The following is a 25249-nucleotide window of genomic DNA, read 5'->3' on the forward strand; positions in this document are numbered from 1 at the left end:
CTTAGGGACAGTACCTAAGCTCAGGGTTCAAGCCCTAGGACTTGTGCCCCCCAAAAAGCTTTTTGCTTTTTCTCAGTAGCAGATTGAGTTGCTTAAATTTATATATTTCAAGGTTGTTTAAAATGTGTATATGTGTTCTGGTTAGGAACACACAGCACCAATCCTATCAATCAGGATGCTAAGACAGGAGGATCAAAAGTTTGAGACTAGCTTTGCTCCATAGAAGACGCTGAGTGGGGAAAAATGTATGTTCATAATTTTTAACCTTTTCTGTTTATTGCTTTTAAAAGACAGCTTCATTGAAATATAATCATGTTCTATAAAATCTCCCTTTATTAATGTAAGTTAAGTACTGTTTTTAAAAGTTCTTTTTTATTATCTCTAAGTAGCTGTGTAAAGGAGTTTCAGTTGAACATGTCAGTTTATGAGTACAATGCATCTTAGTCAATTCTCCCCCCCAAACTTTTTTTTTTTGCCAGTCCTGGGGCTCTAACTCAGGGCCTGGGCATTGTCCCTAAGCTTCTTTTGCTCAAGGCTCTACCACTTGAATAACAGCACCACTTGAGCTACTGTGCCCCACTTCTGGCTTTTTCTGTTTGTGTGGTACTAAGGAATCAAACCCAGGGCTTCATGCATGCTAGGCAAGCACTCTACCACTAAACCATATTTCCAGCCCACAATGTTACCCTTTTTATGATACTCCCTTTCTCCCAATTCCACCCATCCCCTCTGTTTTCCTAGTTCCATATCTAAGTTCACAAATTTAAGCTGAGTACTTTGTCATTGATTTTTTTTTTTAGTAATTTCCCCCTTTATATGCTGAGGATTGAATTCAGCATGCCCTATCCTAGTCCTTATTTTTAATATTTGTGTGCACCTCAGTAACCATCCTTATAAACTAGCTGTAAAACATTCTCTTACTTAAGGAACTTCTTATGCTCATTTGCAGACTCACTGCTACCAATAAATAACCAAGCTCAGGTAGCACTGATCTGCTTTCTGTCTCTATAGCTTTGCATTTTCTGGAAATTTTATACAATGTGCTGTCTTCTGAATCTGGCTTCATTCACTTGGCTTTATATTTTCATGATTCATCCATGTTACAGAATGTATCAATAGTTCATTCATTTTTATTGCTGACATACCAAATTTTGTTTATTCAGTGGTTGATAAACATTTGTATTGCTTCCATGTTTTCGTAATTTTCAGCAATGCTGTTAGAAACATTTGTGTATAATTCTTGGTAGCTTTTACTTCTCTTGGGTGGAATAACTATGAGTGGAATTCCTTTTAACCAGAGAAAGTGTCTTAAAAATAGATGATAGTTCTGTACCTGAGGAGAAATACATAATTGAATGATAAAAGCTGAAGTGAAATGATTGGAGCAGGCATATGCGAGATTCTAAAGTATGCAGTATAATAACAGAATCTACTTTAGAGTTTATTGATAACAAGATTTTTTAAATTTAAACTTTAATTCCAAGGAGAATGTCAAAATTAGTGAGGCCACGTGATTTGATTTCATCGACAGGAAAATGAATAGATATAACACATAAAATTTAATATAAATCCCATATAAAAAGTGGTCATCAAGATAATTTTCGATGAACACACCAAGGAATTAAATAGGCAGTTCACTCAAGATATATATCAAGCTGAGCATGGTAGTACAAGCCTGTAATCCCAGCACTTCAGAGTTTGAGGCAAAAGAAGGGAAGATTGCCAGTCTGAAGGCAGTCTGAGTTACACAGTGGGCTGAAGGCCAGCCTAGCTACATAGTGGGACATTGCTCCAACTCCTTCCCACCAAAAAGATGAAGATTCAAGTATATGAGTGTAGTTCAATGGTAAGGCCTGTCTGTCTGTCTTGCATGTGTGAGACCCTGGGTTCCACTTCCAGCACTCTGGAAAAATAAAAACATACTCATGTATACAAGTTATTTGTTGTTAAATTAGCAAAATTTGTTAATTAACATGATATGTTCAGTGATTCTGAGATAACTTTCATGGTAGTTTTCTTGAATGTTTTAGGGGCAAATTAGTAAGGGAAGGAATAAACTAAAAGATAAGAATGCGGCTATAATTTTCCCATGTGTTGAAGTCAAGTCTGGTCAGGCCTTCCTCTCCACTCCTTCTCTTTGACTCACCCAAACTCTGAAGGTAATAACCCAACACAACTTTTTTTACTTTCTGGCCTAGGGAACTTTGTGTTTGTTCTGCTTTTGTCAGAATCCTGATTTTCTAGCTCTGACTCCTAAATCTAGTTATTCTTTAATCTAATGACTCACACCTTGGGAGTTTCCCTGACCCTTCTCCAAGAAAATGCTGTTAACTTTCCCATTCCCATAAATAATTCTGTGATGGCCTTTCTACTCTTCATTAATTTTGCTTCGGGGACTCATCTGAAAATACTCTTCCTGTTGGTTTTATAAAGTTCTTTGTGAAGTTCTTCGGTATAGGTGGGGCCAAACATTTGAATCACTCTTAGTATAATGCAATACAGTCATCCCCAAATAAACTATGTTTAGTTTGACAAATTGTCTACCAAAAAGTGGTAAACTAAAAGCAAGAAATGAAAGTTGAGCCAGTTGTGTGGTACACACCAGTACTAATGAGGCAAAGATGATAAGGCAGAAGCATCTTGAGTTCAAGACCAGCCTGGATACATTTTCAGGCTGGGGATGTAGCTGAGAAATAGAATGATTGCCTACCATATACTAGGGCTTGGGTTCTGTCCTCAACACTGAAAAGAGGAATCATTGCCTATTCAATTCTTCTCATATTTTTTTCTTCTACCATGAAATATTTTTTCCATTTCTGATCAACTTTTGTGTTGATAATAAATTATGTCGCTACTAGCATTAGTGTTCTCTACATTATCCATCCATCCATATATAGGACGATATGATTTTTACAGTTGAGTTTACATGAAGTTGTGGGTAGGAGGTAATATGTGAAACAAGTGAATAGAGTAGAATTAGACCGTCTAGGCTATGGGTGTGACTGAATTCTTCTCATCTCTCACTACTTATTTGGTCTACCATGGTTTCTCTTTATGTACTGTAGAGTTGCTAACTAGCCCTTGGCTATTTTCCTGGCCTCTTTGGTGTTACTTTTCTTGATTTTCCTCATATATTTCTGACTATTCAATCTGAAATTTCTTCAAGCATTTTCTCCACTGGTTTCTTATTAAAGTTGATGTTTCTAGAGTGTCAGTCATTGTTTTCTCCGTGGGATTTTTTTTTTTGGGGGTCCAGTCATGGGGCCTGAACTCTGGGCCTGGGTGCTGTCCCTCAGCTCTTCAGCTCAAGGCTAGCACTCTACCACTTGAGCCACAGCGCCACTTCTGGCTTTTTTCTTTCTGCTTATGTGGTGCTGAGGAATCAAACCCAGGGCCTCATACATGCAAGGCAAGCACTCTACCACTGAGCCACCTTCCCAGCCCCTTTCCGTGTGATTTTTGGATTACTTGTATACTTTTAAGGACCATTCAAAGATATATTGAGCCTTAATGTCTGAGTTTTATGTCTATCTGTCTACATTTAACTCATTGGATATCCTATACAGAATCTGAGGGTAAATATCCCAAACTGATTCATTTATTAGCTTTCTTCCCTTTAGTATTTCTGAAAACAGATAATGGTATTATCAGTAGCCTAATCTGGAAACTTTTACTTTAACATCAGCCCATAGGATCTGTAAAGCTCTTTTAGCTACCTTTAATCATTGTTCAGAGCCTTATTATTATTATTATTTTTTTATTTATTTTTTTTTGGGTCTGGACATGGGGCCTGAACTCTGGGCCTGGGCGCTGTCCCTCAGCTCTTCAGCTCAAGGCTAGCACTCTACCACTTGAGCCACAGCACCACTTCTGGCTTTTTTCTTTCTGCTTATGTGGTGCTGAGGAATCGAACTCAGGGCCTCAAGCATGCAAGGCAAGCGCTCTACCACTGAGCCACCTTTCCAGCCCCTCAGAGCCTTATTATTGAACAGCCTTATAACATGTCTCCAAGCCTTTAATCTAGTATACTTTACACTGTTTTCACTCAGAATGGAGTATTTTTTTTAGAACTCAGTACCTCCCTGCCTAGCCACTATAATGCTAAATCCTGTATCATCTCTGTTGTGAAGATTATACTGCTTGATATGTCTAACAAGGCTCTGCAGTTGCTTAGCTCTCTGGACTCACCTGTCCTTTTGTCTTTATATTTTACCTGGCAGCCATACTAACCCTCTTCCCTCACCAGCCCACGTGCTGTGCTGTTTCTTACCTGTCGCTCCTACTGTTTAATCTCCTCCCCACACATCGTGACTCACTCTTATTCAGCTTTCATGGCTCAGCATGGCATTCCTGTGTTAGGAAGCCTCTGATTCCCAAGGATGAGATCTGTAGTCTTCCTCTCTACAGGATCATTCTTGTTAATATATAAAACAGTATAATATTTGCCTTATTAAAAATTCTCAGACTGAGCCGGCACCAGTGGCTCATGCCTGTAATCCTAGCTACTCAGGAGGCTGAGATCTGAGGATCGCGGTTCAAAGCCAGCCTGGGCAGGAAAGTCCATGAGACTCTTATCGCCAATAAACCACTAGAAAACTGGAAGTGGCGCTGTGGCTCAAGTGGTAGAGTGCTCTCCTTGAGCTGAAGAGAGCAGGGACAGTGCCCAGGCCCAGAGTTCAAGCCCCACAACTGACCAAGAAGAAAAAACAACATCAACCAAAAAAAAAAACTCTGGTCTCTACTTGCCTTCTAGCTATTTTCTTTTGGTCTACTTTCATAGTCTTTTGTTTATATATTTGCTCTCTCATTCTGTACATTTCCTCATAAATTATTCTCCTCTATTATGTGTTCTGTTCTTTTTTTCTTTTTCACTACTACTATTCTTATCAAGGCTATCAGTGGCTTCCAGGTTGCTGTCTCCAGTGGTTATTTTTTGTACCTCACCTTACTTAATTGATCAGTATCATCTGATAGTTGACTTTTCCCACATCCTTTGAAAATACCATTCACAAAGCTTCCAGGACATACTCCTATTTTGTTTTCTTTGATTGGTGTTTATCTCTGTAAGCTCTGAACTTGCTTCAGGGTTGAGACCTTGGACCTGTGGCCTATCTGCTCACCTTCTTGGTGATTTTCTTCTTTTCCACATTAAATTCTGTTCATATTCTAACGATAGTCAAATTTATATATCAAGCCCAGATTTCTTCTAACTAGGCTAATAAAGATGTCTTTAAAATGTTTCTATGGGGCTGGGAAGGTGGCTCAGTAGTAGAATGCTTGCCTTGCATGCACGAGGCCCTGGGTTTGATTCCTCAGCACCACATAAATGGAAACGGCTGGAAGTGGCACTATGGCTCAAGTTGTAGAGCGTTAGCTGTGAGCTGAAGAGCTGAGGGACAGCACCCAGGCCCACAGTTCAGACTCACGACTGACCAAAAAAAAATGTTTCTTGGTATTGGAGGTGTGGCTCAGGTGGTAAGGTACCAGCCAATGAGCAAAAACAAGTGTCAGATACATGGTGGCAGGAGTCAACCAGGGCTGCTTGCACACATTTTTTTTTTTTTAAGAAGGTTGGACTGGCCTTGGACTCACTATGTAGGATAGATTGGTCTCAGAGTCCCAAATCCTCCTTACTTCTCTCAAGTACTAGGGTTACAGGCATTCACCATGCCTAGCCAATTTTGGTATATTTCACCAAATGATTATACAGGTTTTGTTTGCTTGTTTCTTTGTTTTGTTACTTTTAGAGACAGGGTTTTGCTATATAATCCAGGCTGCAATCAAACTGTCAACCATCCTACCTCATTCTCTTGAGTTCTGGGATTACAGGTGTGAGCCACCATGACTGGTTTATAATACAGTTTGGATGGGCATTAAGGTTGTTTCAAGTTTTCAACTCCTACTAACCTTGTTTCAATGAAGGTATTGATGAGTTTGCCAAGACATGGGTGCATATTTTAGTATTACCATATGTTAGATGTCCAAATGTGGAATTACTGAGTGAAAAGGTATAAGCATTAAATACTCTAATAGATATTTCTGTCATTTCCAAAAAAATTGTATCAGCTTATACTTTCATGCATAGTATATAAGAATGCAATTTCTCCACATTCTTGCCAGAATCAAGTATCTCTAACTGGGGGCGGGAGCGGGGGGAGCATGTGTGTGTGTGTGCACCCACATGCATGCACATACACATACACACATGCATGCGTGTGCCAGTCCTGAGGCTTGATCTCAGGGTCTGGGCACTGCCTCTGAACTTTTGTGCTCAAGACTAGTTTGCTACCACTTGAGCCACAGCTCTCTTTTGACTTCTTGGTATAAGAGTATCATGAACTTTCTTGCCTGAGCGGGCTTTGAACCTGATCCTCAGATCTCAGCCTCCTGAGTAGCTAGGATTACATGTGTGAACTACCAGCATCTGGATAAGTATCTCTAGTCTTAGTCTATACCAGACTTTGACCATCTTGAGAGAATTTTAGTGTCTTGCCTTGTTCTCCTTCTTATACATACCTTGTTTTTTTTTTTTTTTTTTTTTTAAGAATTTTAACCACTAAAGTCTTGAGTCAGTTCCCTGACTGAAGAAAGTTAAAGTGATTGCATGTTTATGCAGTCTATAAGTTTAATAATAACAATATAACTACCAATTATTTAGCAGTTTCTATGTACAAATACTGTGCTAAATCTTTTATACCATTTACTGTCATCTAGGTACTTAATTATCTTCAATTTAATTATAACTAAAAGGAGTCTCAGAGAGGTTAAATAATTTGTTCATGTTTATACTGTAAATTCTGAGCACATAGAGCTGGAATTCATATATTTAATATTTGCAGTACTTCATATATCTTACTGTTATTTAGATGTGATAGTTTGGCCTATTCCATGTTAAATCATAGCTTCTATTCTAGAGTTATTTCATAGAGTTATTGCTTCTCCATTAAAGCAATCATTTGTAACTTGTAACTTTTTGACTGGGAATGTATGTTATGGTGAGGGAAAGATGGGATTGTAATGCTGTTCCAAATGTGATTTGGAAATAAAGGTTTGGGAATCAGCTGCTTAACTTGAATAAAGACGAATTTTTATTTAGTTGAAGAAAAGTGTTTATGTAGTGAGAAATATGATCTAAAAGGAGTCTCATTGGTTAAGATGTTTAAACTGGACTTCAGAATGAAAAGGAGGTTTTTAACAGGTAAAGAGTGTGGCTGAGTGGAAGCAAGGATTCTCCTGGCTCAGAACATCATTAGCAAACATCTAGAGAGGCCTTGGTTAGGGAGCTACAGTTGGAGACATAGAGTTGGAGGTCATAGATTGAATTCAGATCTTTAGTTTTTACTATTCTGAAGAGCTTATTGTTATTTGGATGTTATGCTTTGGCTTATCTTCTGTTACATTAAAAAACAAACAGAGCTTCCAATGGTTAAGCAAGAGTGAAATGGATGTACTTTTAGTGGGAAAAGAAGATCAGGTTAAATTGGGTGTTTGGAATTTGAAAGACTTTGAAATTTATTACAACTCTTGAACTTGATTTTGAAGTCAAAAGAATTATCAACACTCTTTAATAAGGTGAAACGGTGACCAATTTTTTATGTATAGTTTAGGAAATAAGTCTAGCATCAGTTGGGGGGTAGTGATGTAGAACCATTTTGGCAATAGTCAGGGCTTAGAGGAAAGTAGTGGGAAGGGAAAGGCAGTGTGGAACTGAGAGATTATACCAGAAATCATAGCAATTTTTTACATAGCAAATACTCAGTGGAGTTACTGATAATTGATATTGCTGCTAGCATAGTATTAACCCACCTACCCATAGTTTTGTTTTCTGTAGTTTTAGTTACCCAAAGTTAATTGTGGACCAAAAAATATTAAATGGAAAATTCCAAAAATAACTCATAAATTTTTACATTGCATGTAAAATTCAATGTAGCATGGTGAAATTTATCACAGCCCTGCTGTGTCTTACCAAGATGTTAATTATTCATTTGTTCAACATGTCTACACTGTCCACACAACAACCTGTTGATCACTTAATAGCCACTGAGATCTTCTATTCTACTGATGTGGTGTTGCAGAACTTGTTTTCAGGTGACTGTTGTTTTACTTAATAATCACGCCAAGTCAGTAATGATGTTGACATTCAGGTATGCCAAAGAGAAGCCATAAAGTGCTTTATGTAAGTAAACAGTTCAAAGTTCTCTACTTTAGGAAAGAAAAATAAATCACATGCTGAGGTTGCTAAGATCTTATGGTAGGATTGAATCTTCTGAAAATTATGAAGAAGGGAAAAGAAATACATGCTGTTTTTGCTGTAATTCCTTAGACTGCAATTTAGGCTACTGTGTGGTATGGGCTTAGTTAAGGTGGAAAAATCCTTAAAGTTGTGGTGGAAGACATGAACTGAAAATGGTTAGTACTCAATATTGATGTCAGTGTTCAGTATTAGCTAAGGTTTCAGGTACCCATTGGGGGAGTTTTAAAACATTCTCCATGAACAAGGGGTACTACTATATTATTGTTGTTCTTTTCTTTTTTTTTTTTTTAATTGTGAAAATACTGTACACAGAGGGGTTACAATTACATGAGCAAAGTAATGAGTACATTTCTTATCAAGCATTGTTGCCTCCTCCTTTGTTTCCCCTACCCATCCCTTCCCATCGCCTGCCTTATGATAGGCATGTATTCATTCTATGCTCCTGGAGGAATTTATGACATGAGATGCTCAGGAAGTGGTGGGTAAGTAATGGGATAAGTCGTTACACTTGTGAGATACTTCCTTAAAATATTTATTTGATGCTTATTTAGCATATGTTTTATTAAGGAATTAGGATATCAAAACTAATCTCAAGCTGGGTGCCAGTGGCTCACACCTGTAATTCTAGCTACTCAGGAAGCTGAGATCTCAGGATCATGGTTCAAAGCCAGCTGGGGCAGGAAAGGCCGGGAGACTATTATCTCCAATAAACCATACAGAAAACCGGAAGTGGTATAGTGGCTTAAGTGGTAGAGCACTAGCTGAAGAGCTGAAGAGCTGAGGGACAGCATTCAGGCCCAGAGTTCAAGCCCCATGGCAGACAAAAAACAACAACAAAAAACTGATCTCAGTCTTCAAGGAATTTACAATAATCACGAGACATTTTATTGGTCTTCTTTGTTGTTTTTACTTTTTTGTAATCTTTAGGTATGTTATCTTTGTGTGTGCATATGCCAGTCCTTGGGAGTTAAACTCAGAGCCTCGCTAAGTTTTTGCTTTGTCCCTAAGTTTTTGTTTTGCTCAAGGCTAACACTCTACCACCTGAGCCACAGCTGCATTTCTGGCTTTTCTGGTGGTTAATTGGAGATTAGAGTCTCATTAATTTTCCTGCCTGGGCTGCCTTCAAACCCTGATTCTCAGATCTCAGCCTGAATAGCTTTGGCACTTGCCTGGACATATTATCTTAACTGTGACCCTGTCTTGTTTCTATGAAGTATTGCTTAAATCATAATGTTCTGAAGTTTAAGTGAGGTAATATATGTAGAGTATTTACCATGGCCCAGGCATAAACACCAGTGTCCATCTAATCTAAACCTAGTAAATTCAAATTTATTACATTTGTATGACAACTATGTTGTACCAGATAATATATGTATTTATGGTTTATTTTTCTGGTACTGGGGCTTGAACTCAGGACCAGGTCATGCTCTTTTTAGCTTTTCCACTCAAGGCCGACACTCTACCACATGAGCTATAGCTCTATATTAGTTTTTTTTTTGTTTTTTTCTGATTAATTGGAGATAAGTCTCAAGGACTTTTCTGCTTAGGGTGGCTTCAAATCATGATCCACAGATCTCAGCCTCCTGAGTAGCCAGAATTACAGGCATAAACCTCTAGCATCTAGCAAAATAAATAAGTTTGCCTTTCCTAATGATTTGGCAGTAGAAGTCCTGATTGCAGTACTGTTTTCCTTATTGTAACTATACATATATCATTGACTTGTCAGTCTCAATGTATTATAAAATGAGTGAAATGGTTCCTGTTTATTTGGGTAGTTGAGAAAAACAGAAAAATTAATGGCTATAAAATTGTCAGACAGAGCTGGGCCACCAGCGGATCAGCCCTCTAATTCTGACTATTCAAGGGGCCAAGAGCCTGAAGTTCAAGGTTCAAGGCCAGCCTGGGCAGTAAAGTTTGCTAGTCTCCTTCCAAATAGCAGAGGAAAGTAAAACTGGAAGTGTGGCTCTTGTAGTAGAGCACCAACATAGGAAACTCGAAACCCTGAGTTTAGATTTCAATACCTCCTCCTCCCTACCCCTCCCCTGCCCCGGCCACTAAATCAAAATTGAATAGCAGAATGATTGAGATTTTAAAAAAGGTTCAAATGTGCCTCTCTCTCAATCCTAATTTATCTGTAGTTGGGAGACATTTAATAACTGCTTTATAACATTGGTGCAAAGATTAAAATCATTGAGGCAAGGTAGTTTATCCAAACACATGAGAAACACTTACAAAGTGGTGATTATTGTAAATTATGTGACATTCTCTTGTCATTATTGAATAATGAACTCTTCTTTTGCCCCTAAGGGTTAAAACCTCTGTGTCACTGAATTCTTGATATGTGTTGCCTTTCATTGTTGTGAAAGAAATCAATCCTTTTAAATAAATTTTCCCAGCTTCTATAACTTTGACTTCAAAACTTTCCCCAACATGATCCAAAAAGAAATGTACTCTTTACCTGACTTAAGGAAACTGTAACCCCTTTGTACATCACCTTTATAATAATAAATTTTTGTACGTTTTTTTTTTTATTGTAAAAGTGCTGTATAGAGGGGTTACAGTTACATGAGCAAGGTAATAAGTACATTTCCTATTGAGCATTGTTACCTCCTCCTTTGTTTCCCCAAGTTGGGCGCCATTGGCTCATGCCTGTAATCCTAGCTACTCAGGAGGCTGAGATTTGAGGATCGTGGTTCAAAGTCAGCCGGGGCTAGAAAGTCCATGAGAATCTTATCTCCAATTAACCACCAGAAAACCAGAAGTGGCACTGTGGCTCCAGTGATAGAGCGCCAGCCTTCAGCTGAAGAGCTGAGGGACAGCACCCAGGCCCAGAGTTCAAGACCCATGACCAACAAAAAAACAAAAAGCAAAAAAAAAAAAAGTTTCCCCAGGCAAAATGTTTCAGACCTATGTTTTAGGATAATCACAGGTAAAATTTGAATGTGACACATTGTTACTAAATTTTAGCCCAGAATTTTGAAAGAATAAACAATTTTTAATGGAGGGGGGTAATTACTTATCCTCAGAAACAGTGGATAGGGACATGGTGAGGACTATTGTTTGTGTAAAATCTGAGTCATATGGCAGCTGTTAGAAGCAGGCATCTGTACTACACTAACCCTGTGAGTGGTTTATTTCTTTAGTTCAGATATCATTTCCTATCTCAGTCAAAATGATTTTCTCATAACTTGCACTATTTTTCTTTCTTTTTAGAATAGAATTTTTTAAATAAAATTATTATAATTAAATGCAGTCTCCTTCATGAATATGTAATTGCCAAAGCTTTGAGGAGATAATCTCTGAGGGAATTACCTATCACTAAAAGTTGAAACATGCAAGTAAAGATGGAAGTGCTTGAAACAGTGAAAGTATATGTCATCTTGAATGGCTGTGCCTAAATAATGGAAAGGCCATCACAATTATTTTCATTGCCTTATAAAGCATTTTTAAAAACACTAGGAATGTTCTTTTGTAAAGTAGATAGTACCATTTGCATCTTTTAGCATTTCCACTGAATTTGTTTGCCAAATAAGTAGTGTTTTGTGTGGGCAGTTTATTCCTAGTAAGCCTTATCTTGTTTTGTCAATTGTGCCAATCTTTAATGGAGACATTTTATTTTTAGTTTCTCCATGTTTCCTGCCTTTTGGTGACTATATAGATCAATAGTAGCTATCTGAGACTGAGTCCATTGTGTGCATTATTGAACAGCATGTAAGGTTTTTCTTTTTTTCATTTTGGTAAATATTATATGATCCAAGGAACATAGACATTGCCTCTTGGTGTTCCTCTCCTAAGAAAATCCTCCTTTGGCCTCACTGTGTGTAAATGCCTATATTCCTGTATAATTTGTCATGTTCTAGTGAAATGTAAGGTTTATTCCTTACAAATATGATTAGATAGTTTTCTTACTTATGGAAGCAAGGGCTGTTATTCTGTAGGTGAGATTTTGAACCGTCAGAGACAGTTTTGATGGTGTCATAATTTTATTGTTTTAGCTGATTTCAGGATGATTTAAACTAACATTCTGTGAGGAAAATAATGGCCCATAAAGTGTAGTCAGACTATTGTGTATTTAAAATACTACACTAAAAGCTGGGCACTGGTGGCTTACTTACACCTGTAATCCTAGCTACTCAGTAGGCTGAGATACAGGATCATGGTTAGATGCCAGCTCAGATTGGAAAGTCTATGAGACTCTTATCAACCCCCAGTAAACCAGTTGTGGGGTTGTGGCTCAGGTGGTAGAGCAGTAGCCTTGAGCAAAAAGAAAAAGCTCAGGGCCAGCACCCAGGCCTGAGTTCAAGCTCCATGACTGACAAAACAAACAAACAAAACCCCCTACCACACTAAAACTTATTTAGTAAAATTATTATTAAATGTCAAAAATTAAAAATGTGACATTTGAAAACTTTTTTGGAGTTTAAAAAGTTGGGTTTGGGCTCATAGCTTTTTGTTGTTGTTGGTCATGGGGCCTGAACTCAAGGCTAGTGCTATACCACTTGAACTTGTGGTGTTGAGGAATCGAACCCAGAGGCTCTATGTAGCCAAGGCAAGCACTCTACCACTGAGCCACCTTCCCAGCCTGGGGATCATAGTTTCTTAAGTAGGATCCCAGCCCCAAAACTGTTTCTTGTTGTGAGAGGAAAAGGTAATCAGATTTTGCTTTTTGGCCCCTGGGTTGGTAAAGAAGAGGAACAGAAATTTCTATGTAGGCTTTCCATAGCCTTGTCTTTGAACTGTAATGTACTAATGGCTTTATTTTATATTTAGCTAAGATTCAGATATCTAAATTTTGTTCTGAATTTGGTGGAGAATTGTCATGTTTTGAAAGCTTACTTAAGAGAGATAGTAATTCTAGCTGTGTTTTGTATGTTTTGCAATGTTCTGATTAAATTTAAAATTTTTTGTTCTTCAGAATATTATCTCTATTTCTATGTAGGAATATTTTTTTCTTTTCTTTTTTCCTTTTGAACTGGTCCCACAAGACAGATTTGCTGTAAAATGAATATGTCTGGAATGTTACTTTGAGGATGGAAAAAAATCTGGTAAATTCATAATATTTGCAAGACTTTTGGGTGAAAAGTTTCACTTTGTGTACAAATTTTACTTTTAGTATACATGTAAGATTTCATTCTGGTGAAAGCATTTCATTAATTTTCTGTATATATTGTCCTACAGCATATGAATAAAACTATTTTTAAATTATATTTTTATTATTTTAAGTGGTTGTATAAAGAAAATACAATTCAGCATTTCAGTTTAAATAAAACTTTATATTCCCCCTTTCATTGGCTCTGTTAAAATTTTCCAGCCTCTGAAATGTGGAAACTTTTTCTAGGCAGGCAAGCAGAAAGGTTAGGTAAGTAAGTATATTTTGTACATGCTTGTAAAGATACCTACGTGAATATTCAAGAAAATTAAATCGTTGGTGGCAAAACTGAACAAGGCCTGTTTCTACTGAGAGTAGTTCATCCCCTACTAGTTGCTAGATCATCATCAGAGTTGCTAGAATAATCTCTATTTTTAAAACAATATGATCAAATTGTGTGTGTGTGTGTGTATGTGTGTGTGTGTGTGTGTGTGTGTGTGTGTGTGTGTGTGTCCTCGGGCTTGACCTCAAGCCTAGGCACTATCCTTGAGCTTTTTTGCTCATGACTAGCATTCTACCCCTTGAGCCATAGCTCCACTTCTGGCTTTTCATAGGTTAATAGGAGATAAGAGTCTCACAGACTTTCCTGATTGGGTTGGCTTTGAACCACCATCTTCAGATCTTAACCTCCTAAGTAGCTAGCTAGGATTATAGGGATGAGCCCCTTTTAGTGGTGCTTTCTGTTTTAAGGAACTATAACTACTCAGTTCAGTGCTGAGGCCCTATCTTTTCAATGTCATTTGACCTTGCATTGCTTTCTCTGCCTGTTCCCTTGGTTTTTGTTACCCATTAGGCTAGGCTTTAACTATATATAAATGTACTGTAATACCTGTTCTTCCTCCTCCTCCTCTTCCTCCTCTTCCTCCTATTCCTCCTCCTCCTCCTCACCTTTTCATTCTAGTTTCCACCCTCATGAATACCTACTTAGCAATGATAATGCATAACTACGTCTTATCACCCTCTCAGGATTTTGATACTTAATTCATCCTTCCCTGATTTAGTCTTAGGGATGCTCTGCATATGACATTGCAGATATACAGTCTTTCCAAAATGGGTGCCAAAAAAGTGCTACAGACTGATATCTAGGCACTCATAGTGAATTAGAGTTGAAATTAACTTCTTATTCCAATAACTTCAGGAGAATTTATAAATGGATGTCATGAAAAGTTCGGTATCTGTAGCAGCAATGGCCGAGTAGTTAAGGCATTTGACTTGAAAAGTTTGGAATCAAAGCCCAGTGAGTGTTTAGTAAGGAAGGAAAGCAGTGTGAAATAGCAGGGCTAAGTCTGCAATAGCTGTGAGGTATGACTTCTCTCTTACTATACTCTGAACCTCAATTTCTTTCTTTATAAAATGGACATATGATATCTCCTTGATAGTGATCTTTGGAAGATCAGAAATAATACATATTAAGTCCCTGCACATAACAGCAGTTGGTACCTGGTAGCTATAAATAAAGATTCGAATTTTTTTTGGTTTATCCCAAGTAAATGTTTTTGGTTGGTGATACACAAAATAGTGCAATAGAAAGCTCCAAGGATTGGCTTCTTCGTCAGAATAACTATTGATCTAGTCTAAACTATCTGAAGCAACTGTTTTGGAATTCTGTAGTCTGTTTGAGTACTTTGCAACATCTAGAGGGAGTGCTTGATGAAGAAAAAAGGGAAATTTCAGTATTTCGATGTTTTGTATAGAGGTTGCTATCTACCAACCCCACTCCGACCCAGATTTTAAACCAGAGTTGGTGGCCTGTGTTCCTGATGTTCTTTGCTGGTCTGACATTGTCCAAAAAAGGAATGTATTCTACCTGACTTGTTTAACTGTAACCCCTCTGTACATCACCTTTCTAATAACAATAAAAGTTTTTTTCCTCTTTTTTTTAAAATGTTTTATCTCTTTTCAGACATTATTTGTTATATTTAATCAGTCTTGTGTTCCTTCTAGTTTGTATTTATTTCTGAAATGAATTTTTTCTTTACCACTTGTATTTCTTTTTTCTCTTATTTCTTCCAGAGATAGTTTTGTTTTTGGTTTTATTTTTGTTCTTTGTTTTGGTTGGTTGTGGGGCTTGAACTTGGGGCCTGAGCTCTGTCTCTCTGTCTCTGAGCTCTTTTGCTCAAGGCCAGTGCTATACTATTTTGAGCCACAGTGCCACTTCCAGTTTTCTAGAGGTTAATTGGAGATAAGAGTTTCATGGGCTTTTCTGCCTGTGCTGACATTGAACCTTGATCCTCAGATTCAGCCTCCCCCATAGCTAGAATTACAGGTATGAGCCACCAGTGCCTTGCTTTTCCAGAGTTTTGTAATTGTGATAGCTATTGTTCTTCATGTCTTGAATTCTTTTCCTAATGTTATTTAGCTTGTTTTGAAATAGTTTACATGCTTGATCTATTCCCAGGCCTATCTTTCATGATCTGTAAAGATGATATTCTGCTCCTTATTCTCTTTTTCCTCCTTAAATTTAGGATATGGGATATGACCCTGATGTTTTTTTGTTTTTTGGGTTTTTTTTTTTTTTTTTTGTCGGTCTTGGGGTTTGAACTTTGGGCCTGGGTGCTGTCCCTGAGCTCTGCAGCTCAAGACAAGCACTCTGCCACTTGAGCCACAGTGCCACGTCCAGTTTTCTAATGGTTAATTGGAGGTAAGAGTCTCATGGATTTTCCTGCCCAGGCTGGCTTTGAACCACACTCTTCAGATCTCAGCCTCCTAAGTAGCTAGGATCACAGGCGTGAGCCACTGGCACCTGGCGCCTGATGCTTTTTGTTGTATATTTTTATGTGAAATTAGTTTTCCTGTGGATTTTTTTTTAAGGGTCATAGTTCAGGAAACTTTTCTAATTCACAGAGCTCCCTCTTCTGTTAGTTTTGTAAAATGTGCAAAAATAGGGTGGCTTCCTTTATTTTTTTTTTCCATTTTTTTTTTTTTTTTTTGTCGGTCGTGGGGCTTGAACTCTGGGCCTGGGCGCTGTCCCTCAGCTCTTCAGCTCAAGGCGAGCGCTCTAGCGCCACTTCCGGTTTTCTGGTGGTTTATTGGAGATAGGAGTCTCACGGTCTCTCCTGCCCGGGCTGGCTTTGAACCGCGATCCTCAGATCTCAGCCTCCTGAGTAGCTAGGATTACAGGCGTGAGCCACCAGCGCCCGGCCTTTTTTTTTTTTCCATTTTTATTTGGAGTTTGTCTTTTATTGTCCCTGCCCTGCTAAATTTTGGTACCACTATCAGCAGCTTTTTCTCATTGTGGAGTCCTGTTTTGGAAGTCATATTTAGTTGCTAGGTTGGTTTTAAGAAATTGCATAGAGGACGGGCACCACTGGCTCACTACTCAGGAGGCTGAGATCTGAAGATTATGGTTTAAATTAATTCAGGATTAAAAATCTGTGTTGAACCGGGGTGCTGGTGGCTCATGCCCATAATCCTAGCTATTCAGGAGACTGAGATCTGAGGGTCCCAGTTCGAAGCCACCTTGGGCAGGAAAGCCCTTGAGCCTCTTCAGTTAAGTACAAATACATAAATAAATAAACTAATAAATAAAGCTAAAGTGGGTCCTTGGCTCAAGTGGGAGAAAATCCAAACTACATTCATGTTTTAATCTTTTTTTAAAATTTTTCCTTTATAGACTTAGTTTGTAGTGGTGGCTTTCTGTTGAGTTTATGTTTTCTTTTGAAGTTTTGGTTTACTTGTTTGAGTTAAGATATTACAAAAGCAATCAATACAGAAAAGGTTAGCAGCAATGTATAATTATAGTAGAAATGAAAATATTTTCTGATTATAGCAGTTAATAGTAATACAACATAGGCTGGGAATGTGGCCTAGTAGTAAAGTGCTTGCCTATCATGCATGAAGCTTCAGGTTCAATTCCTCAGTACTATATACACAGAAAAAGCTGGAAGTGGCGCTGTGGCTCAAGTGGTAGAGCAGTAGCCTTGAGCTGAAGAGCTCAAGAACAAGGCCCAGACCCAGAGTTCAAGTCCTATAGTTGACAAAAAAAAAAAAGTAATACAGCTACATGTGTTTATGAAATGAATTTATCTATAGCAGGAACTTTGTCAAAGTCAGAGAGCAAATTATGCAACCTGCGTAAGTGACACAACTTGTGCTTGTGTCATTGACGTTAACAGCAAGAGATGGGGAAAACCGATTGAGACAGGGAAAGCAATCTTTTGTTAAAAATTATCACCGGGCTTGGAATGTGGCTTAATAGTAGAGTGCTTGCCTAGCATGCATGAAGCCCTGGGTTCAGTTTCTCAGTGCCACATAAACAGAAAAGGCCTGAAGTATAACTGTAGCTCAAGTGGTAGAGTGCTAGCCTTCAGTGAAAGAAGCTCAGGGACAGTGCCCAGGCACCAAGTTCAAGCCCAATATATATATCACAAATGCCTGATTTAGAGACATTTACTTGGGAAAGCAAGTTTACAGGAGAATTAAAACCTGCAAACAATGAAAAGTACTGTTGTCAAACTTCGGCTGCTATCTACAGGAGATTTTATAAATTTAGATCTCTTTACACACCTGTTCAACATCAAAGTGAATGTCTCCTGGGTAACATAAACACTAGAACTGCTAAGCTAAGGCATGAGAAAGGAAACTAATTAGGTTTTGGCAGATCTATCATCTATCCTTCCATTTTTTTTAGTGTGATCAAAACTGATTTCTTTGATGTGTGTGTTTATTTATGTGTATGTGGAGCCTGGTATTCTTCTCCACAAAGGACATTATTTCTAGTTTGAGAATGATGAAGGGAACTGGGCACTGGTGGTTCACACATGTAATTCTAGCAACTCAGGAGTCTGAGGTCTGAGGATTGACATTTAAAGCCAGCCTAGGCAGAAAAGTCCATGAAGCTCTTTCTTCATTTAGCCAGGAAAACAAACAAGCAAACTGGACAAGAGGTATGACTCAACTAGTAGCATGCCAGCCTTCATTGGAAAAGTTGATTGAGAATGCTAGGCCCTGAAGTTCAAGCCCTAGTACCAGCACAAAAATGAAAACAACAAACCCCATATATTTGTTTACTTTTTAGCAATTTTGCTAAACAGTACTGAGCCTTTTTTTCTGTACTCTTCATTTCTACTCTCTTTTTCTATACTATTTTTTATGTTAAAAAATAACAAGCTAGTTGTAACCTACTAAATTGACTTAAACTAATATATTTATTAAAATAAAATAAAACAGTTCTTTTATACAGTAAGTTCTAGTGCCGAAAGTATTTTAGGATAAATGCTCTTACTTCAAAATATTGCTTGTGCTTATCTCCCTGGTGTGAAATGTTAGGGCTTGTAAATTTCAAATGGACCTGTTAAATATTAGCACAATTTTATTAATGATCCATAATTAAGTGTACAAACTGCCAGCCAAATTAACAGTTGGTCTATTTTTAATTATAAACGGGTAAATTCATTTATAGACAGCCTAGTAGACTTCAAATTATCACCAAGACTTTAATTAAATGTTGCTTTTACATTTTCTACAAATTGATTTTTCTTTGTTGTATTTAATTTGCGAAGAGTGCCTGTGGTAGGAATAGAGGACAAATAAAAGATGAAAGTCAGTATGAAGTAATGGGGGAAAAGGTCTTGTTTCTCTTACTTGAATCCTTACTCATATGTATAATATCCAAAAGGATTTAGCATGCCTAAGTTTCTAAAAACTACACACACACGTATGTGTGTGTGTGTGTATATATATATATTATATATATATATATATATATATATATATATATATATATATATATATATATATATATGTAGGTGGGTGCCACTGGCTCATGCCTGCAATCCCAGCTACTTAGGAGGCTGAGATCTGAGGATCGTGGTTTGAAGCCAGCTCAGATAGAAAAATCTTTCTCACTCCTCCCACTCTTCCCACTCTTACCTCCAATTAATCATCAAAAACCAGAAATGGTACTGTGGCTCAAAGTGGTAGAGTGCTAACCTTGAGCAAAAGAGCTCAGGGACAGTGCTCAGGCCCTGAGTTCAAACCCCAAGACCAACAAAAAAATGATAAATAAGTGTGATAATAACTGTATTGCAACTTTTTACTCTGTGTGTGTGTGTATGTGTGTATACCTGTTGTTAGGGCTTAAACTCAGGGTCTAATACTCTCATACTTGAGCCACACCTCTACTGTGGGCCTTTTACTGATTAATTACAGATAAGAGTCTCAAAGACTTTTCTGTCTGGGCTGACTTTGAGCCACAATTCTCAGAACTCAGCCTGCTGAGTAAAATTATGGGCGTGAGCCACCAGCAATAACTTTTTTTCTTGATTCAGAGTCTCATTATGTTGCTCAGACAGGCCTTGAATTTGCTAAGTAGTCTAGACTGACTTTGAACTTGTAAGCTTCTTGCCTCAGCCTCATGACTGCTAGAGTATAGGCATGTGCTCTAAAATTCACCTTTTAAAGTATATAGATTATTAATAGTTTTAGTATATTCACAGAGTTGTGCAACTATCACCACTAATTTTAGATTATTTTTATCATCCCCCAAGAAACCTTGTACCCATTACTACCCAGTCCTTTCTGCTACCTTAGCCTCTTGTAGCCAACTAATGCACCTTTTGTCTTTATGGATTTGCATATCCAAGTTATTTCATATAAGTAGAATAATACATGATCTTATGACTTTTTTATTTTGCATGACATTTTAAGTATTGGTACCTCATTCTTTTTCAATGCCAAATACTAGACTGTATTTTGTTTGTTTATTCATTCATTCGTAGACGGACATTTGGGTTTTTCTACTTTTGGGCTATTATGAATAATGATATTAAGAATATTTGCATACAGTTTTCTGAAGATATTATTTTCAGTTATCTTGGATGAATACCAACGAGTGGAATATTTGAAGGCTAATTTGCTAATTGTATGCTTAACATTTGAGGGTTGGACAATCGGTTTTCAAAGAGGTTGTACCCTTTTATCTAGCTGAATTCTAAATAATCCAGTTTTTTTGGCCTTAATTTCAAACATACTGAACATTATGTGATGAGTTGTTTGAATTGATAAGAGCAAAATCCACCTGTTAGTTTATAGAGCTGGTGATACATTTTTTGTAATTTTGATGTTAATCATTGCCTTTTTTTTTTTTTTCCAGTTTTATCTCCAAGACACTAAAAGTAGTAATGGTACTTTTATAAATAGCCAGAGATTGAGTCGAGGCTCTGAAGAAAGTCCACCATGTGAAATTCTTTCCGGTGACATTATCCAGTTTGGGGTAGATGTGACAGAAAACACACGGAAAGGTACGGGTATGGATCAGTTTTTCCTACTATTTGTTTACATAAAATATTATATGCTTATAAAAACTAAATACTGCATTAAATATATGCATAAAAAAGTTTTGGCGAGCTGGGAAGGTGGCTGAGTGGTAGAGTGCTTGCCTTGCATGCATGAGGCCCTGGGTTCGATTCCTCAGCACCACATAAGCAGAAAAAGCTGGAAGTGGCGCTTTGGCTCAAGTGGTAGGGCACTAGCCTTGAGCTGAAGAGCTGAGGGACAGTGCTCAGGCCCAGAGTTCAGGCCCCATGACCGACAAAAAAAAAAAAAAGTTTTGGGCTCCTACTTCCCATATTACTTTTCTAAAATTAATTAGTAGTTTGTATTCTTCATAGAAAACATAGGGTACTATTTTGTCATTTAGGAGGCAGTTAGCCAAAGTGACAGCATACCCAACTAAGATGAATTATGCTAAGGGATAATTATTGCTAATATACAAAGCTTGGCTTTGTATAGTAGATCTGTGGTAGTAGGATAGAGGGTAAGGTCAGAAGGAAAAGAAGCCAAATGGTTCATGACAGTGGCTACTATTCTAAGCAGAATTTAGAAGACTGTCAAGGCTTGACCTGTTAGTACTTTCCATATACACCAGTGAGTGAAAATAAATACTGACTAAACAGCTAAATTCCTTAAGTTTAATGTACATTTACAGATGTTATATTCCTTTGTGTTTATATATCATGTTACTTTATGGGTGTGATCATTCAGTAAATCACCCCCAAATGCATTAGCCCTATTCCTTTTTCTTCTTTCTTTCTTTTTGACATTTTACCTGGAAACGTTTTATTAACAGGTCAGGATTAAAAGACAGTTCCAGAAATAAAACAATCACAAGACATGGGAATGTAAAACAGCAGCAGACAGACAGGCTAGTACTCTTCACTCTCTTCCCCATCAGCGCTATCTCCTCTAGCCTCTTCATAATCCTTCTCTGGGGCAGCCTCATGGGCCTCAGAAAACTCTCCTTCCTCTATTCCCTCACCCACATGCCAGTGGACAAAGGCACACCTGGCATACATCAGATCAGACATCATGCTCAGCATGCACATGGCTTGCTGTACCTTGGCCAGATCTCTGCCAGGAGCCACAGTAGGAGGCTGATAATTGATGTCAATCCTGAAACCAGGGGGTACCAATCTACAAATTGGATGGTATGTTTGTCTTGATGGTAGCAATGGCAGCATTGAGTCTTTGGGTATCACATCACCATGGTACAACAGCAGCAAGCCATGTATTTACCATGGCAAGGGTTACATTTCATCATCCAGTTGGCTGGCTCAAAGCAAGCATTGGTGATCTCTGCTGCAGTAAGCTGTTCATGGTAGGCTTTCTTAGCAGAGATGACAGGGGTACATGTGGCTAGGGGAAAGTGAATGCAGGGTTAGGGTACCAAGTTGGTCTGGAATTCTTTTAAGTCAACATTCAGTGCCCCATCAAATCTGAGGAAAGCTGTGGTAGAAGACACAATCAGGTTATTAAGGCGGTTGGGGTTAGTGTAAGTTGGGCACTCAATATCAAGATTTCTGTGACTGATATAACAGAAATTATCTACCATGAAGGTGTAATTAGAGTGCTCTAGAATGGTGAGGATGGAATTGTAGGGCTCATCTACAGCTGTGGACACTTTGGGGATGGGGTAAATGGAGAGCTCCAGCTTGGTTTTCATGCCATAGTCTACAGAGAGCAGGTAGATGTACCCCGAGCCAATTGCACCACCAAAGCTATGGAAGACCAGGAAGCCCTGAAGACCTGTGCACTAGTTAGCCAGCTTCTGAATTTGGTCCAAGACAAGGTCAGTGATCTCCTTGCCAATGGTGTAATGCCCATGGGCATAGTTACTGGCAGCATCTTTCTTGCCTGTGATGAGCTGCTCAGCATGGAAAACTTCATCACTGATTCTGGGCTCCAGGTCTATGAACACTGCCCTGGACACATGCTTGCCAGCGTCTGTCACTGAAGGAGTTGAAGGAGTCATCTCCCCCAATGGTCTTGTCACGTGGCATCTGGCTCTCAAGCAGGATGCTGTGTTCTAGGCAGTAGAGTTCCCAACAGTCCTTGCCAATCTAGACAGCAGCCTGGCCAAGGTGGATAGAGATGCCTTTGTGCATGTGAGGAACTTGTGGATTTCTGCGATGCAGGATGAAATGGGGAGAGTGGATGGTGACAAGGATCTCCTACAGATTATCTAGGATTCTGGGAGAGAAACAGTCTATTAATTCTAATCTTTACCACTTAACAATTTTTGACAAATGTATATAGTCTATGTAATTACCATATCTCTAATAATAATAGGTATATTTTTGTCTACTCATATTAGCTTTTAATAAAGCTAATTAAAAATATCAGTTTGATGAACTAAACAAATTTACTTTTTGAATCCTAGAAGATATCATATCTGAAGCATGGAGATAAAAAGCTATTCTTTTAACCAGAAACCTTTTTTTTTTCTATAAAAGTTGCATAAAAGCTGGGCACTGGTGGCTCACACTTGTAATCCTAGCTATTTAGAAGGCTTAAGTAAGTAGTCAGATTGTAACCAGTCTATTGTGGTCCAGCCTGCCTAGGCATACACTTTGCAATCCTGTTCAATAAATAACAAAGGAAAAAAGAGCTGGGGGCATAACTCAACAGGTAAAGTACCTGTCTAGCAAGTACAGACTGATTTCAACCCCAGTAACACACACACATACACACTCACATACAAGCCACACAAAAGCAGCAGTACAGTGCTGTATGGGGGGTAGGGGTGTCTCTTGAAATCTTCAGTAGGAAAGGGAGGAAGTGTGAGAAGCAATGATAAGTTGTCTACCAAGTGACTGGTGTGATATTATTAAAAGATACTGTGAAGGGATGGAGGAAGAAACAACCCTCAAGCAACAAAACAACAATTTTAGACTGAAATAAAGAGCCTCTAATGTTAGTTGTAGCATGAAACTTGTACTTAGCAGAGAATTGTGAAGGTACTTTTACTGTCATCAGTCTTGGTTTCCTTGTTGATAAAATGGAGATTGACTGGTATGTTCTAACCTGTGTTACGTAGTACTTGAGAGTTTTGTGAAGTGTTGTTAGGAAACAGGTTGGGGACCAGAGAATAAAGGCTGGATTTTTAAAAGTTGAGCTAGGTTCGATGTTAGCAGACAGGGGCAAGGGTTTACTTTTCCTTCTCTCTATAAATTCATGCATTCAGCTCACTGTGTTGGTTGTAGAATTAGAGAATGGGGTATTTTTTGAAACATTGTATCTATAAATCTACCTTACATGTGTGATTCATTGTGACTAGGAATGAGTTTCTCTAGAATAATGAATATTGTCATTAAACCAGATTTTTTTTCTCTTCTAGAAGTTATTACTTTTAAGAATAAATATGCATTTAGACATGAGAAGTACAAATTTTATATTTTTAAACAATTATTTTATGTTATTTGTTTTAACCAGTTACTCATGGGTGTATTGTTTCCACGATAAAACTTTTTCTACCAGATGGTATGGAAGCCCGGCTCCGCTCAGAGTGAGTATAATTTAATGCTGTGAGGTTTTTGGATTAATTATTGTGGTTAGTAATATTCTTTTTTTTTTTTTGGTCGGCCATGGGGCTTGAACTCTGGGCCTGGGCACTGTCCCTCAGCTCTTCAGCTCAAGGTGAGCACTCTACCACTTGAGCTACAGCGCCACTTCCGGTTTTCTGGTGGTTTATTGGAGATAGGAGTCTCACGGTCTCTCCTGCCCAGGCTGGCTTTGAACCGCGATCCTCAGATCTCAGCCTCCTGAGTAGCTAGGATTACAGGCGTGAGCCACCAGCGCCCGGCGTGGTTAGTAATATTCTAGGTGATGATACATAAGGGTTATTTAACAATACTAGAAAATTAATTTAGATAGTACTTTAAAAAACATATACTTCCGGGCTGGGAAGGTGGTTCAGTGGTAGAGCGCTTGCCTTGAATGCCTAAGACCTTGAGTTCAATTCCTCAGCACCACATAAGCAGAAAAAGCCAGAAGTGGTGCTGTGACTCAAATGGCAGAACACTAGCCTTGAGCTGATGAGCTGAGGGACAGCGCCCAGGCCCAGCGTTCAGGCCCCATGACTGACAAAAAGAAAAACAAAAACACCAAATATATATGTATGTATGTATGTATATATATATATGTATATATATATATATATGTATATATATATACATATATATATATACATACATACATATATATATACATATATATATATATATATCTACACACACATACATGCACACACACACACACAAACACACACACAAACACACACTTCAGTTTAAATTGCTCTTCATATTGGTTGCAGTTCTACTAAATAATAATGTATCAGAGACACAAGTTATTTTCTTTTCAAATTTAACTCTACAGTTTATAATTGAGTGGGTACTTAGTTGTATTAGAGTATGTAAATTACTAGTGAATGATAACTTCATTCCTTTTTTTTTTTTTGTGTGTGTCGGTTGTGGGGCTTGAACTCTGAGCTTGAGTGCTGTCCCTGCGCTCTTCAGCTTAAGGCAAGCGCTCTACCGCTTGAGCCACAGCACCACTTCCAGTTTTCTAGT

The 25249-nt window shown here is 38.1% G+C and overlaps 1 protein-coding gene and 1 pseudogene across 25 annotated transcripts in view; one reads left to right on the top strand and one right to left on the bottom strand.

The window, feature by feature from the left end:
* Positions 1-25249, top strand: part of LOC122108226 (sarcolemma associated protein) — a 123439-nt gene that overhangs the window by 26630 nt on the left and 71560 nt on the right. For all 25 annotated transcript variants that reach the window (XM_042680222.1, XM_042680236.1, XM_042680223.1 and 22 more), the window contains exons 2-3: positions 20497-20644; positions 24114-24186. In XM_042680222.1, the coding sequence (XP_042536156.1) occupies positions 20497-20644; positions 24114-24186 (221 nt within the window). The remainder of the gene's footprint in view (positions 1-20496; positions 20645-24113; positions 24187-25249) is intronic.
* Positions 21548-22786, bottom strand: LOC122108227 (annotated as a pseudogene).

This window comes from Dipodomys spectabilis, unplaced genomic scaffold, assembly GCF_019054845.1.
Source record: "Dipodomys spectabilis isolate Male_0828 unplaced genomic scaffold, ASM1905484v1 ptg000054l, whole genome shotgun sequence".
NCBI classification, from domain to species: Eukaryota; Metazoa; Chordata; class Mammalia; order Rodentia; family Heteromyidae; genus Dipodomys; species Dipodomys spectabilis.